This window comes from Olea europaea, chromosome 3 (assembly GCF_002742605.1).
Source record: "Olea europaea var. sylvestris chromosome 3, O_europaea_v1, whole genome shotgun sequence".
Taxonomy (NCBI): Eukaryota; Viridiplantae; Streptophyta; class Magnoliopsida; order Lamiales; family Oleaceae; genus Olea; species Olea europaea.
Window position 1 is genome coordinate 18,880,431 of NC_036239.1, and position 14,819 is coordinate 18,895,249.

A 14,819-nucleotide genomic window follows, 5' to 3' on the forward strand; every position below is an offset into this window, starting at 1 on the left:
GCATTTTGAAATGATGTGATCATGTATAGCATATAGATTCTCTCTACATACGTGAGTAGGGAGGCAAATCAAATCGAAATAAACTTCGGATGTAGCAATTGGCCCCTTAGAAGAACCTACATTTTGCTAATTTTTTTCCTCTAATTGACCGTTTGATTCCAAAACTCCAATATTTATTGTCATTATATACGAGTTAATGACATTCATGGTGTTGAGCCTATATATATAACCTGATTTCTAACAATTCTACACGAGAAAAAAATCTTTACAGCATATAGTTTCTGCACATATTTACAAAATACAGTTTCTGCATATTTTGGTCTGCATACTGCATAGTCACATAGTGGGTGATATTGTTCAGACACAAATTTAGTTTGACAGAGTAGTATTTGAGGTGCTCAAATCCTACCGTTCTACTGTTGTATCCTGGGAAATGGATGTTTAATTTAATCTTTAAGCATTTACGATGAGAGGACGAATCTGTTTTAAGGAAACTGTGTTCACGTAAGCCTTTGTTAAAATTTTCTTACTTTTGGCTAATTAATTTACTTGTTCTGTTTTATTAAAATTAATCTCTTTTATTTGGCCAACCAGATTAATTTGTTCAGTTTATTGCTATTTAATCTACTATATTTTTGGTAATATCCAAGTTCAATGCATATACAGTAAGCTGCAAAATACGGTATGCGTAAATACGATATATTGCATATACAGTATGCATAAATTCGATATGTAAATTGCATATACAGTATGTGTTAATTCGGTATTCATTCCCAACTATTTAATCCAACAAATTATGCACAAACCTCACAAGTTATGGTAAGTGTTAAAACTTGGGGTTCCATATTAAAATATTAACACTATTAAGAGAAGTAGCCCAAGATCTTCTGCGTTTATCTATGTTTTCATCTTTATACTATGTGAGATTATATCCTCTTAATATGCTCCTGTAAGATGGTGGCTCATTTGAGCGGACCAATCTTGAAATATGTATGCTCATTTTTTAGTTTTAATCGGATCGAATAACTCATTAGAGTTTAATAGATTTTGATACTGTGTTAAGATTTGAGATTATATCTTAAGAGGCTAACCTTGTTAAAAGAAATAGTCCAAGATCTTATAAGTTGATTCATATTTTCATCTTTATACGATATGAGATTATATCACTTAACAATAAGGATAAGGTTTAAATACATGATCATTCTACTTGTACTAAATCATGTACAAAATGGGTTATAAAATCAACAAATGACGACCCCCTATTAGACCCCACAGCTACCCTTCCAATCGATGGCCGTCACTTGTTAATTTTGTAACTCATTTTTTATCTTATTTTGTACTTATAGCATGGTCTTTAAATACAACTTATGCATTTACACATAGTGATATAAAAATTTGCATGCTTACATGCAAGCAAGGACAATTATAAAATGAATGCTGATGACACCCAAAGTGATAAGGCGGCTGGCTTTAACTTGGATAACGATAATTGGTCATCCCCAACAGTGGAGTAAGTATAAAGCATATAGGCAATAAAACACAGTATCTTGTAGTGTGCATTGTTTTCTTCGAGCATTTTGTCCAACAGGTGCCAATCATCAGGCGTAATTGTCAAGAAATAGTTTACCCACCAAGTTTTATATTTGATTGTGGGGCTTGTTTGCAGTTTCAATGACAGCATAGTGGCAATGAAGGTTAGAATATACGGCTAAGCTAATTTACGTATAAGTAGAGAAGTAAAAAAAAAATAATAATAATAATCCACAACTTTTATCAATTTTTCAATCATACATTTCATCAATTTTTATGCTAAACGTTTTATCAAAATTAAAATCCCTTTTTAAAAAATTATTTTTATTTTAAACTGCAAAATCTCTCGATTATGAGAATCAATAAAAATTGAGTAATATTTCGTAATTTTTTACTACTATTTTACGTAAGTTTTGTTAGAAAATGATAAATTAAATTTGATTGGTGGATATATACGATACTTTTGACTTTTTGGCTTCAATTCAGTCGAGGAAATTTGACTGAATCACCCTTAAAATATCAATGTTTACATCTAAAATGGGTGATTCACTCTTTCAACTTAAGGACAAAATTGAAAATGACGAAATATATTTCTCAGGGACATACATCGAGCCAACGTGGCCCTGTTCATCTAGCATGGTTCCAAATTAATTGATTTGCCATTTGACTGAATATTCTAATACAATTCAAACTATCAAACTCTGTTAAATACCCCTTCTTTGCATAATTTATTTTAACTTTATCCTGTTCCTCGAACATAGATGATAGACCTATGAGAAAAAGAAAATTAACTAGTCCACTTCAATTTACAACTCAAGTCCACTTTTCACCCTATATTTCATATTTATACATTTTCCTCATTCAAGGGAACATGGCACAATATTAGTCCAAACTGCCATTTTCTTCATCAAATACTCCAAGACTCAATAATTAATTTCTTCTATTCACAACATTTTTTAATGACTTACAGACGTACTATGGTGAAGATGGGGTTGAGGACGAAGCATGTGGCTCGTGCACGATTGAGTTTACAGACACTGATATCGGATTGGCTTCTAAAAGTTGCATGATAGTTTTGAGTACTTGAGTCAATAACTTCTTGAACTCTTCTTCGCTAACCGTTTTCTGATCATTCACCTCAAACGTTTTAAGAGCTTCAGCCCTAATGTTATCCATCTGCAAATAGATAAGAAAACCCATCAACTGATAGTTTCTAATTCACCAGTTATTATCATTATTGGTGACACTGAAAATTAATTATATGGACAGGGCTTGGAGTATTTAAGCTTGTTTGATAGTTGACTGAATATTCTAATACAATTCAAACTATCAAACTCTGTTAAATACCCCTTCTTTGCATAATTTATTTTAACTTTATCCTGTTCCTCGAACATAGATGATAGACCTATGAGAAAAAGAAAATTAACTAGTCCACTTCAATTTACAACTCAAGTCCACTTTTCACCCTATATTTCATATTTATACATTTTCCTCATTCAAGGGAACATGGCACAATATTAGTCCAAACTGCCATTTTCTTCATCAAATACTCCAAGACTCAATAATTAATTTCTTCTATTCACAACATTTTTTAATGACTTACAGACGTACTATGGTGAAGATGGGGTTGAGGACGAAGCATGTGGCTCGTGCACGATTGAGTTTACAGACACTGATATCGGATTGGCTTCTAAAAGTTGCATGATAGTCTTGAGTACTTGAGACAATAACTTCTTGAACTCTTCTTCGCTAACCATTTTCTGATCATTCACCTCAAACGTTTTAAGAGCTTCAGCCCTAATGTTATCCATCTGCAAATAGATAAGAAAACCCATCAACTGATAGTTTCTAATTCACCAGTTATTATCATTATTGGTGACACTGAAAATTAATTATATGGACAGGGCTTGGAGTATTTAAGCTTGTTTGATAGGTTTTTTGAAAAGTTAAAAACTACTTGTAAGATTAAGAAGTTGGTTTTTTTCTAGTTAGAATAACATTTAGAGGAAGCTACCTACAAGTAGAAGCCCTGCCAAACGGGTCTATAAAGCTTATCATACCTGATCCTGAGTTCCAAATGGAGGTAAGCCAGCTGAAGAGGCAAGAATTTCAAGCGCACCATGGAAATATTCGTTAGATATCTCTCCATTTTGACCTTTGCGTACACTTTCTATAGCAGAATTCATTATCTGCATTGAACAAAAGAACAATAATGAAACGTATAAATAGGTCGTGTCTTCTTCTAGGAAGCACCAGATATCTCACTACTAACCTTATGCAACTCAAATTTGTTTGACAACAATTTCTTAATGCCACTTCCATCAAAAGTATTCTGACTATGAGCCACAATCGCGGGTTTCTCTTTTAGATGTTGTGCCATACTCTCTATAGCTCTTTTAAACTCGACCAAAAATGTCGCTTGTGAAACTGGTTGTCCAGAGACATCACCAAGGGATTGTAGTGCTGGTTTCACAATGTTACTTACAACCTACAAAATAAGTATCTGCTATGAATTTCCTATGCCTAGAAATTAGTTAAAATCGTGCTCGTGTTGACAGCTTAGCATTCACAAGTACGGAATAAGTACCCAAGGATCTGTAGCTGGAGGCATTCCCTGATCAACGGTAAGTTTGACAAAAGCCTCCATAATGTTATCTTGAAGAGATCCACCGGGTAATCCAATCTCGGAAAAAATGGAAAGTGTATCCGATTCAAAAGTTGGGCTCTTCAAAAACTCAAACAGCTCTTCACCATTGATTCGGAGAATAACAAAAGCATCTCGCTTCAAACCAGCAGCCATGCCCATTAATGTTTTTTATAATATACCTTTTTAACTAACTCAGTCTTGCTTATCTTTTGTTGTTTACGACACTTGAATTCATTAAGCTCCTGCAGGAACACATCACAAAGTCTGTTCTTTAGCCATTTATGTAGTATTGTGCGCCAAATATGCATCTAAGCATTTTGGGAGGAAAAGACATAAATATAGGGGCGAGGGAGGGCCAAGCCCATTTAATATTTCGTAGGTTAATGTATCAGTCCCTTACAAAAACAAAAACGAACGAACGAACGAATAAAAACTAATTTCTCCCTTGTTTCGTCCCTGCCTAAATGCTTGAGTTAAAGATAAGAATTAAATGATATACACGGGGTTCTAGTTTAAACTTTTAGATCAAAGAATTCAACACTTGCATGTCAAACGACAAAGGTGAACAATACAAGACTAAACTGGTAACAAATGTTTTCCTGAGACTTCATCCCTTGAATCCATTCCCACATGTTTTCTTCGACAACATTTCCATACAGTTTTGTATCTTTCTTTTCCAAAACTAGTGTTCCCAAGTGTTGGTGTGGTGTTGTTTTTCCAATTCTCGTTATCGTGTAACTTGTATTTTGTTCAAAGCGTACCAAACATTTTATGTAAGTATAAAACGAGGGAAGAAAGGCGACACAAACCTCAGAATAGACGTGATCGGATGACTCAGGCGAAGTGTCCGAACGAAGCACAAGAGACTACAACTTCTTTAGAGAAAGCTGACTATTGAAGTCAATGTGTAGTTCCTGTAACTTATGACCACAAAGTTGCTAGCTGAACAGTAAACACCTTATCATTTTCAAACATCATCAGAACCGTCCATCACTTGATCAACATTTGATCATATATTCTTGTTCATGTCAAAGAGGCAAAACCCGACTTTTTCATTAATGCAAAGCCCTGGATTTGATGATTTTCCCGTGACAGCGGTGTGTTTTTAGAGAGAGAAATTTTGGTTTATGGACAGGACACGAAGGTCGGTGTGTGGTGGGCCAAAAAGGTCGTACTCTGTGAATCCATCAATGAGTTTGATATTAATTTTCTCGACCAATGAAAAAGTGGCACAAGTTAATGTGTCAGACGTTACGTTATATACAGTAGGCCTGGACGCAATTGGATCGATTTCGACCTCAACATGAAATCAAAACCAAATTACTTGGTTTGTGCAAATTTTAATCCAAATCAATCAACTCTAACTCTTAAATCGAATTGAACCAAACCAAATTAAATCGATTTGGACTTTTAGTCAAAATTAATTTTTTTTTAAAAAATTGTTCCAGTTTTAGACACACTTAAATTACAAGAACTAAAATAATCAAATAATTTTATATTATAAGTACTATTGACTAACATATAAAATCATATTAATAGAGACAAATCAAAGGAAAACTTAAAAGCTTGTAAAAGAATATGAAAAAATGTTAAGCTTGTAAAAGAAAATTTTCGGTGCTATTACTTATCGACAACATCATAGATTGTAGGGAATCGAGATATAGTTATGAGACTAAAGTTTATCTTTTGATTTTTATTTTTCTTAAATTAAAAAAAGGTAAACGTGTGATTAGAGTGGGTTGGTTCGATTACCTAACGGTTTGAAACTTCAAACCATGACCAAGGCGACTCACCATGATTTTATTTAAAAGAAAATCAAACCAAATCAATTACATGTATCGAACCAATCCGAACTGATTGAGTCGGTTCGGTTCGATTTGATTGGTTTGGTGAGTTTTTCAATTTTTTTGATCAGGCTTAATGCACAGGCAATGATTCGTCGGCCTGGTGCATTTTGATAGGTTTATGTCCCTGAGCCACCAAATCTTATTTATCGGGCTCACTTGTCTCAACTAATCACGCTAAACCCAGCTTAGTAACAATTGAATCTCGAGCAATTTAATATGGAAAAATTTCATAAGCCAGGCATTAAGTACAAAACAGTTCAATTTTCACATATTAAGTTTCAAAATTCAAAACTTGGGTGTTAATTAATTAATTAAATATATTTTACTAATTAAATATATTAATGTCACAATTATACAATTAATGGTAACATGTGCGTACTTATAGGTCACAACTTATTTATTGATCACATATTATCAAATTAATTGATCGCTAAATATATCATAGTAGAGATAAAAAATTTAAAATATGACAAATTATTTGTTCGTCACAGATTTTCAAATTAGTTGGTTATAAATGATTTTTCAATCATAAATTATCAAAATTTTAAATTACAAATAACCAAATAGTTGGTCACAGATTTAACCAAATAGTTGATCACATATAACAAAAAGTTGGTCACATATCACCACCACCAACATTATCACCACCGCCACTTGCAACCACCACCTCCAACACAACTTAATAACGCCACCATCACCAACACAACCCCACTTGCGACAACCACCACCACATAGGGATGTCAATGGATCGAGTCGGCCGTAAAAGCACGAGCTCGGATCGGGCTCACCACGAGCCGAGCTCGTGCTCATCAAAAAATGGGCGAGCTCGACTCGAGAGCACACGTCGTTTTTTTTGGAAACAAATAGGTAAATTGAAAAATAAAAAAATAATTTTAATTTTTAAATCGTGAATTTTTTATGCAAAAAATTTATATATATAAAAAACTAGGTAAAAAATTTCAACCCTCCTCCTTTATCCGGGTTTGGGACCGGCTACTTAAAATTAGAGTAAACAGAGTTAAAAATTGTGTTGTTTGTTTGTTTGTTCGTCTACAATTTTTTTTAAAAATTTAAAATAGTATTAAAAATTATTTTTTCAAGCAACGCTGCGCGTCCCCTTACATATAATATTCGAAGTAAATCCCTTCTAAAAATTGAAAGAGTAATCGAATGCCCTTTCAATTGTCAGAAGTCTTTACTTCGAAAATTACATAGAAATCTTTCATTTCAAAGATTATATATAATTTTCGAAGTTAAAAACTTCTGACAATTGAAAGGACAATCATTCAATTACCCTTTTAATTTTCAGAAGAAATTTATTTCGAAAATTATATGCAAAGGTACACACAGCGTTGTTCGATAAAAGAATTTAAAATCTAGACATATAGTAGTAATAGTACTAAGTACTAACAAAAATTTAACTAAATTGGTGGAAAGAATTTTTTTTTCTTTTTTTTAAACTAAAGGAGATAGAAAAAAATAAAAATGAAATCTTTATTTTTTTTTATTTTTCTTTTTAAAATAGATAAAATATAAATCCTCCTCCTTTATCCGGACTTGGGACCGGCTACTTAAATTTTCAGTAGGCGGAGTTAAAAATTGTACACGAACATACAATTTCGGCATATTTTTTAAAGAAATTTTTTTAAAGAAAATCAAAAGTAACGATAAGAAAAGAAAAGTTTCATCAATATAATTAAATCAAATATCAATTACTTGACGACATGCAATTTCGGCATATTTATCTTGTAGTCGAAAATGAGCGTTGGGCCAATCCTTAACGCACATTAACGCTTCTAAAATATCTTCTTTCAGTCGGTTCCTGACCTCGCTCAAAACTCTTTTATCTGCACTAAAAGCAGACTCCAAAGCAACAGTGCTAATCGGAAGTGTCAGCAGATCTTTTGCAATCGCAAATATAACTGACCAACGTCGTTCATACCTTCGCCAGAATTCAATTACTTCGTCTGAACTTTTTTTAATTGTTTTATTTGTTGGCATATTCTGGTTGAAATAATCAATTAATTCAATAGGCAATGCATTATAGCTTGAGCCCATAGATGTTTGATGAGAATGAGATACAGATGTAGACAACATGGAAGTGGCAGTAGATGAACACATTACAAATGAATCATATCTATACGAATTAATGCCTTGAAATAAATTAAATATTTTCGCATCTTCTTCTTCAATTTTAGCGGAAGGAGTAGGTGCAGATGGTACCTGACTAATATTGGTACTCATTTGGTTTGCATATAACTCATACATTTCAAATAATATTTGCTCTAAATTTCTATATGTGATAGGTGTATCAAATGTTAAGGTGTTTGAAATTTGATCAATTATATATTTAGTTCCCGATAAATTAAATTGGGGGTCCATCACGCACGCTAAAGGAAATAATATAGGCAAGTTTTCTCAATATTTTCTAAATTTTAATTCCATAGCAATTATAATTTCACTAAAATCAAGATCATTTTTGTATTTATGAAATGTTCTTGCAATTATATAAAGACGTTCAAGCACCATACAGCTGGTGGGATAGTAAACGCCCGATAAAATCTTAGTGGTTTCATAAAAAATATGTCAAAATTATTTTAACTTTCAAAACTATTTTCCAATCACGTTCAGTCAACATTCCCTCGTCATCACTTCTAACATGTCTATTGTTATAAAAGTTAATTATTAAATGTTCAAAACCTTCACATGACTTTAATAACAAATAAATAGAGTTCCACCTATGACCTACGTCGCTGACAAATGTTTTAGCATTTTGCACTCCTATTTCGGCACAATAATCCTCAAATGCTTGTTTTCTACTTGGGGAGATCGTGTTATATATTAGTGCGTTCCTAATATTTTGAAATTCATCCTTTATATGTTTTAAACCATCTTGAACAATTAAATTCAAAATATGACATACACAACGAATATGAAACAAATACCCACCAAAATCAGATTACAATACCCTATGCAATTTATCGGCAACTACTTTATTAACACTAGCATTATCGAAAGTAAATGAACGAATTTTTACTTTCGCAATGATATTCTCTAGCAATACTAATAATAGCATTAAATATATTATTAGCATTGTGAGGAAACTCAATAATTCTAAAAGCAATTATTTTTTTATGCATGCACCAAAGTTGGTCTATATAATGTGCAGTTGCGGCTATATATGCTCTTTTATTAATCACTTCCCATATATCCAAAGTTAAAGATATGACACCCCATATTTTTGCAAATTCATAATTAATTATTGTTTTGTTTCAGTAAAATATTGTATTATATCGGAACGAAAAGTGTTTCGACTTACCCCAACGTACCTTGATTGCAGATATTCTTTCACATATGAGACGTAGTGTTGGTTGTCAAATAATGTCAAAGGCAATTCAGCACCAGCAACAAATTTCACGATTCCGATTCAAACTCTCTCCTCCGAATACACCTATGTGGATAGGAGTGTAGCAAAACCATCAGCGTCTGGACTGTCAAATTGCAATTGTGTTTGATAGTCTGGAATAAGTCTGTATTTGACCGCACATACTTTGTAATGACAGTTGAGATGGGTGGTACCAATTTCTCTTTGCCATGCTAATCTTTGTTGGCAGTATTTACATATTGCTTTGGATTCTGGGACTCCATTGACGATTTTTCCGTTGAAATCAATTTAAAGTAATTCCAACATTTTGCTTGTTTTTTCCCCTTTCGCTTTTCCCTCGCATCAGGAATGTTTAATTCAACCTCTTCTTCCTAATTGTGTCCCACTTTGGGAACGTCAACATCATCCAAATTAATTTGATAATTTGGATTGCCGCTTACATGATGATGAAGATCCAAATCTAGAATATCTTCAGGTAGGGGTACGTCATTTAGACCTTCAAATTGATTCCAAAATTGACTTTGCGGTGTCATAGGCGATTCGTTTCCTCCCACACCGAATAAGTTTTCGACAAATGTGCGGGAATCCATTTGTTTAATTGTAATAAGTAATAATTAGTAAAAAAATAATTGTATAAATGTAGTGAAAAATAAAAATTGGATGAAATTTTAATAAATATAGTGAGGACTAAGAAATGAGAATTGAATATTGTATAAATTGTATATAAAAATTGCACAATTATCAACACAACACAAGAGAGTTGAAAGAAAGAGAATTGAGAGTTGAGAGTGAATTATAGAAAATTTTGTGGCTAAATGCTACTGGCACTATTTATAGAAGAAGAAGAAGAAGAGGAAAAAAAAAATTAAAAAATTAAAAAAAAAAATTAAAGGACCGAAACGATCACTGAAAAAATTCAGTGACCGTTAACGGTCATAAATTTAAAAAAAAGAAAAAGTTCAGGGACCGAAATGGTCACTGACAAAAGTCATTGACCGTAATGGTCACTTTTTAAAAAAAGTGATCGTTTCGATCACTTTATAGATGACCCCACGAGCTGGGCTCGTGGGCCAACTCGCGGCTCATTTAATTTGGGAGCCGAGCCCCACCGAATCGGCTCGCTCGGCTCGCGCTCAGGCTTGTGTTTTTACGAGCCCGAGCCGCCTACGAGCTCTGTTTTCGCAAGCCGACGAGTCGCTCGGCCCATTTGCCACCCCTACCACCACATGTTGCCTCTGCCATCCCACAACTGCAAAACCACCAACACAAACTACAACAACCGCAAAAAACACCACCACAACAACCATCGACCACACAAGCCACCATAATCATCCGAGAAATCAAACTCAATATTTTTTATTTTTTTCGAAAAAAAGGAAACAACAAATCTGCACCGCTATAGATCAACCACTGTCATATTAAAGTAACGATGATGGGCTGCCATAGAAAAGATAGAGAAGGAAGAGAAGGGATGGGAATGGCAGAGGAAATAGTAGATACATAGAAAGGCGATGTTAATGAAGAACATTGCTTACAACAAAGTGAGTAGAGAGATGGTCTCTGATAGCATGGCCCATGAAAGAGAGGGTAGAGAGACGGGTGAGGAAGAAAGGGAGTAAGAGACGAGAGAGAGAATGATTTAGGATTTGAATGGTGTGGATGAGATAGAGAGTGATTATATAAATTAATTTATAATATAATTAATGCTATTAAAATATGAAATTGTCATCTGATTTTTGGTTAAATAAACTTTATTCCTGATTTTTGAATTGTGATATTTAAATACTTGCTCTAGTGTAATTTCCACACTAAATATGGGGACATATTGAAATATTTTTTAATTTCAATTGGTGCTTAAAGAAAAATTTATAATTACGCTCTATGTAAATTTTGATGTGTATATATTTTTTGAGCAAATTACAGTGTATGTAGTAATTATTTTTAACTTACACTTTCCACGTTAAATATTGCTATAATGTATGTAATTTTCAAAAATTATTGTAAGTTGCAATTTAGGTTAATATTGTTAAGTGTTACAATGTATGTAATCCTTGTTTCAAGCTTCTTTATTTTTTCAAAATTGAAAACCACTACCTCTTGCCTCCTCTATCACTATTCAGTATTCATCATCAGCATTGTTAGAACAACCAACACGACATCACCATCAATTTGTATTTTCATATTTGAAAATAGAAAAACGGCTTTTAATAGTATTGTGTATGTATTTATGAGATTATATTTGGAATTCTTTTTGGTCGCTTCAAATTAACATTTTTCCTCTCATGATGCTATTCAATATCTAAAGAAATTTTTGTATATGAATGAAAAAAAAAAAAAAAACTAAAATCATATCAATTCTACAATTTAGTATCATATCAAAGGGGCGTGCCCCTTGAGCGCACACAATCCCCTAGTTATCCAGGGGATTGTTCGAGGGGCTTTACTCCATATTGAAGGGGCTCGTCAAGCGTTTTTGGTGTAATTGACTATAAAAGCAAACAATTTTTCTACACATCATCCATTAATATCGAGATGGATAAATCTATTTGCACAATCATTTTGTACAAGTAGTTTTTAAAAAGTGTTGGTGGAAAAGATTAATTATTTTTAAAAATGTTCAATGACAATATGCCTCAGTTTGACCTCTATTTTCTAGAAATAAAAGTGGGTGGAATAATATTTTTTTGAAAAATAAGTGGTTGAAAAAGAATGAAAAATTTTCGATTTACGTATAACATTATTTTATAAAAAATTGTGTGATTGAAAATCAAAGAGAGAGAAATAGAATCTAATTTAATGTGGGGCCAAACGGAGGCTATATTGTACATCAAGGTTCATCTAGATGGGGTTCAAAAGGCAGACCCTAAAAAATTAGAAAGAAAATGAATTGATGGTATAAATATATAAACCATTTAAAATTTTAAAACTGAATGAGACGACAAATCTGAACAAATGTTGTTTCATTCCGTCAATGAATTCTTCCACCATTGTTTTCGAACGAAAAATCTCAGTGCCATACAAAAATTTCATGCCCATTTACTTCGAACAGGCTTATTCTTCATCTCCCCTAATCTTCAGACCAGTCTCATATTTACATATACATGTCTGAACAAAAACAACCTCAGATCCTTAACTAACTTCTTGAAATGCCTCAACCCCAGAAATCCATTACAATTTAATTCAATTATATCTCATTTTTCTCAACAGGGGTCTCACTTTTTAGCCCTCAAAATCCTGTCTTTCATGCATTTTAATGGCGTTTATGTAGATTCTTATGCTTTGTGTAGTTCTTTAACGTCATTATCTTGTGTGAAAAATGTTTGCATTGGAAAAATGATGCACGCCCATGTACAAAAATCAGGCTGGTTGTCTAGCGTATTTGTGGGTAGTGCGTTGGTCGATTTTTATGCAAAAATGTGTGTAAATGATGCAGCAATGGTGTTTGACGAAATGCCTAGTAAGAATACCGTGTGTATTAATGCGCTTTTGTCAGGTTATGCTGAATCTAAAATTTGGGATGAAGTAATCCAACTAATTAGGAGAATCGAAGGGTTGAATTTTGATGTTGACAATTTTACAATGACGGCTGCATTACGTGCATGTGCTGGACTATGTGAAGTAGAGTTGGGTAGGCAGATTCATGCTACTGTACTTCGTAAATTTGATTTGGGAGCTGATGTGTTTCTGCAGAGTTTATTGATTGAAATGTATGGGAAGTGTGGACTGGTGGAGAGGGCAAGGCAAGTTTTTGATATGGTAGGATTTCGAGTAAATGGTGAGAGAAAAAGAGATGTTGTTTTGTGGACTTCGATGCTTGGCATTTACGGTAGAAATGGGAATTATGTGGAAGTGATTAGGCTGTTTGGCAACATGTTGAAGGAAGGGATCAGACCTGATGGAGTGGCATTTTTGACTGTCATCTCAGCTTGTAGTCACACTGGCCAAGTGGAAGTTGGGATGGAGTACTTCGAGTCCATGTCCCTATATGGATTGTTTCCAAGCTCGGAGCACTATAGCTGTTTGGTTGACTTGCTTTGCCGTGCTGGAGAGCTGGAGAAGGTCTGGGAGTTGATCGCTGAAATGCCACACAGTGAGGAAGGCAACTGCACCATTTCCATGTGGGGAACGTTACTTAGCGCGTGCAATGAGCATGGAAATGTTGATTTGGGTATGTTAGCTGCTCAACGGGCACTTGAGTTGGAGCCTCAGAATGTTGGAATATACGTTCTACTGTCAAATATGTTTGCTAGGAATGGTATGTGGGATGAAATTGGGCAATTGAGAGAATTGATGAAAATGAGAGGATTAAAGAAGGATATTGGATGGAGTTCGATTGGCGTTGCAAATTGAGCTGGAGGGAAAATCACTAAACTGAAAATCATTCCATTAATCTATGAGAACATACTCCTGCTACATTCAATTTCATGGTTAATTGGAAGAACTTCTCAAGGACAACTACAAAATGAGGTACAATTAGGCTTATGGGTAAGAGGAATAATCGGATTGATTTGCATGATAAGATTACATGAGTTGTCAGGTGTTAGTATTGGTGTTGTTTTCTGGGCGTATGTAATGCTGTAAAGGCTATGGGGGTACATGTATTAAATCGGTTAAAACAAAAGGAGAGGCAGAAATGCTGGATGTAGCCGCAGCACAGCATCCGGCATTCAGTCTATAGTTTTTGCAGACGATTTTCTGAGCCTTGAACACAAGGATACAACTTTTCTTGAATGGAGTGATACTAGTGCTATTTCCGTTGATGCTCATTCAATAATGCCAAGTGCGTTCTTTATGCCACTACCCAGCGTTGCATACATATGGAAAGAAGGGCGAGTGCCATTTTTACCGACTGACTAGGCAAATAATAGGACTCCTCCTAACCAAGCCGAGCCAAAAAGATCAATAATCTTATTGCAATGCCAAGCTAACCAAAATTGTAAGTTATACTCCTATGCATGTTTTTTAGGATTAATCCAGTCTTTTCTGGGAGAAGATGTAGCCTATTTCTTAAATAGAAGTTATGCATTCTTGCAGTATTTTTTTTTTTTTTCTCCGATGTGCCAAAGAAGAATTCGGGTTTGATCGTGATATGGAACTCGTGGTCCCTTGTGAAGAAGAAGTTTTTCTCTCCTTAACTTCAATGTACAGATGAAAGGATGAGTTTGTTTGAAGGTGTCCAAGATGAAGCTGCAGATTCTCCTTTTTCACATCTTTCTTCCATTGTAATTTGATTTTCTTAACCCTCTAATTTCAGCCCATTTGGGTCTCTGTATATTTTTCCAGTGACCCAATATTTTTTGGGTTAGAATGTTTATGTTTCCTCCACCCTGGGAGAGATTGCAATGTTAGCAAAAACAAATTTTACCATATCAAATGTTTCCTCACCACTTGTTTCTTTCTGATTATATGT

The 14,819-nt window shown here is 33.9% G+C and overlaps 2 protein-coding genes across 2 annotated transcripts; one reads left to right on the plus strand and one right to left on the minus strand.

Moving 5' to 3' along the window:
* Window positions 1-2,936: 2,936 nt before the first annotated feature.
* On the minus strand, window positions 2,937-5,244 carry LOC111388576. The gene is made up of 5 exons (XM_023013333.1): window positions 4,987-5,244; window positions 4,118-4,419; window positions 3,803-4,018; window positions 3,591-3,719; window positions 2,937-3,341 (listed from the first exon to the last, which is right to left on the minus strand). The coding sequence occupies exons 2-5, from the start codon at window positions 4,334-4,336 to the stop codon at window positions 3,141-3,143; spliced, it is 765 nt and encodes a 254-aa protein (XP_022869101.1). The 5' UTR covers window positions 4,337-4,419; window positions 4,987-5,244; the 3' UTR covers window positions 2,937-3,140.
* Window positions 5,245-12,256: 7,012 nt separating this feature from the next.
* Window positions 12,257-14,453, plus strand: LOC111388583 (pentatricopeptide repeat-containing protein At3g12770-like). Its single transcript, XM_023013342.1, has one exon. The coding sequence runs from the start codon at window positions 12,362-12,364 to the stop codon at window positions 13,757-13,759; it is 1,398 nt and encodes a 465-aa protein (XP_022869110.1). The 5' UTR covers window positions 12,257-12,361; the 3' UTR covers window positions 13,760-14,453.
* The last annotated feature ends 366 nt before the right edge of the window (window positions 14,454-14,819 follow it).

Coding starts and splice junctions, on each gene's coding strand:
- LOC111388576 (XM_023013333.1), bottom strand. CDS start 4,336: ATGGGCATGGCTGCTGGTTTGAAGCGAGATGCTTTTGTTATTCTCCGA. Junction 4,019..4,117: donor CTCCAGCTACAGATCCTTGG/GTACTTATTCCG, acceptor CTTATTTTGTAG/GTTGTAAGTAACATTGTGAA. Junction 3,342..3,590: donor CATTTGGAACTCAGGATCAG/GTATGATAAGCT, acceptor ATCTATTTGCAG/ATGGATAACATTAGGGCTGA.
- LOC111388583 (XM_023013342.1), top strand. CDS start 12,362: ATGTTGTTTCATTCCGTCAATGAATTCTTCCACCATTGTTTTCGAACG.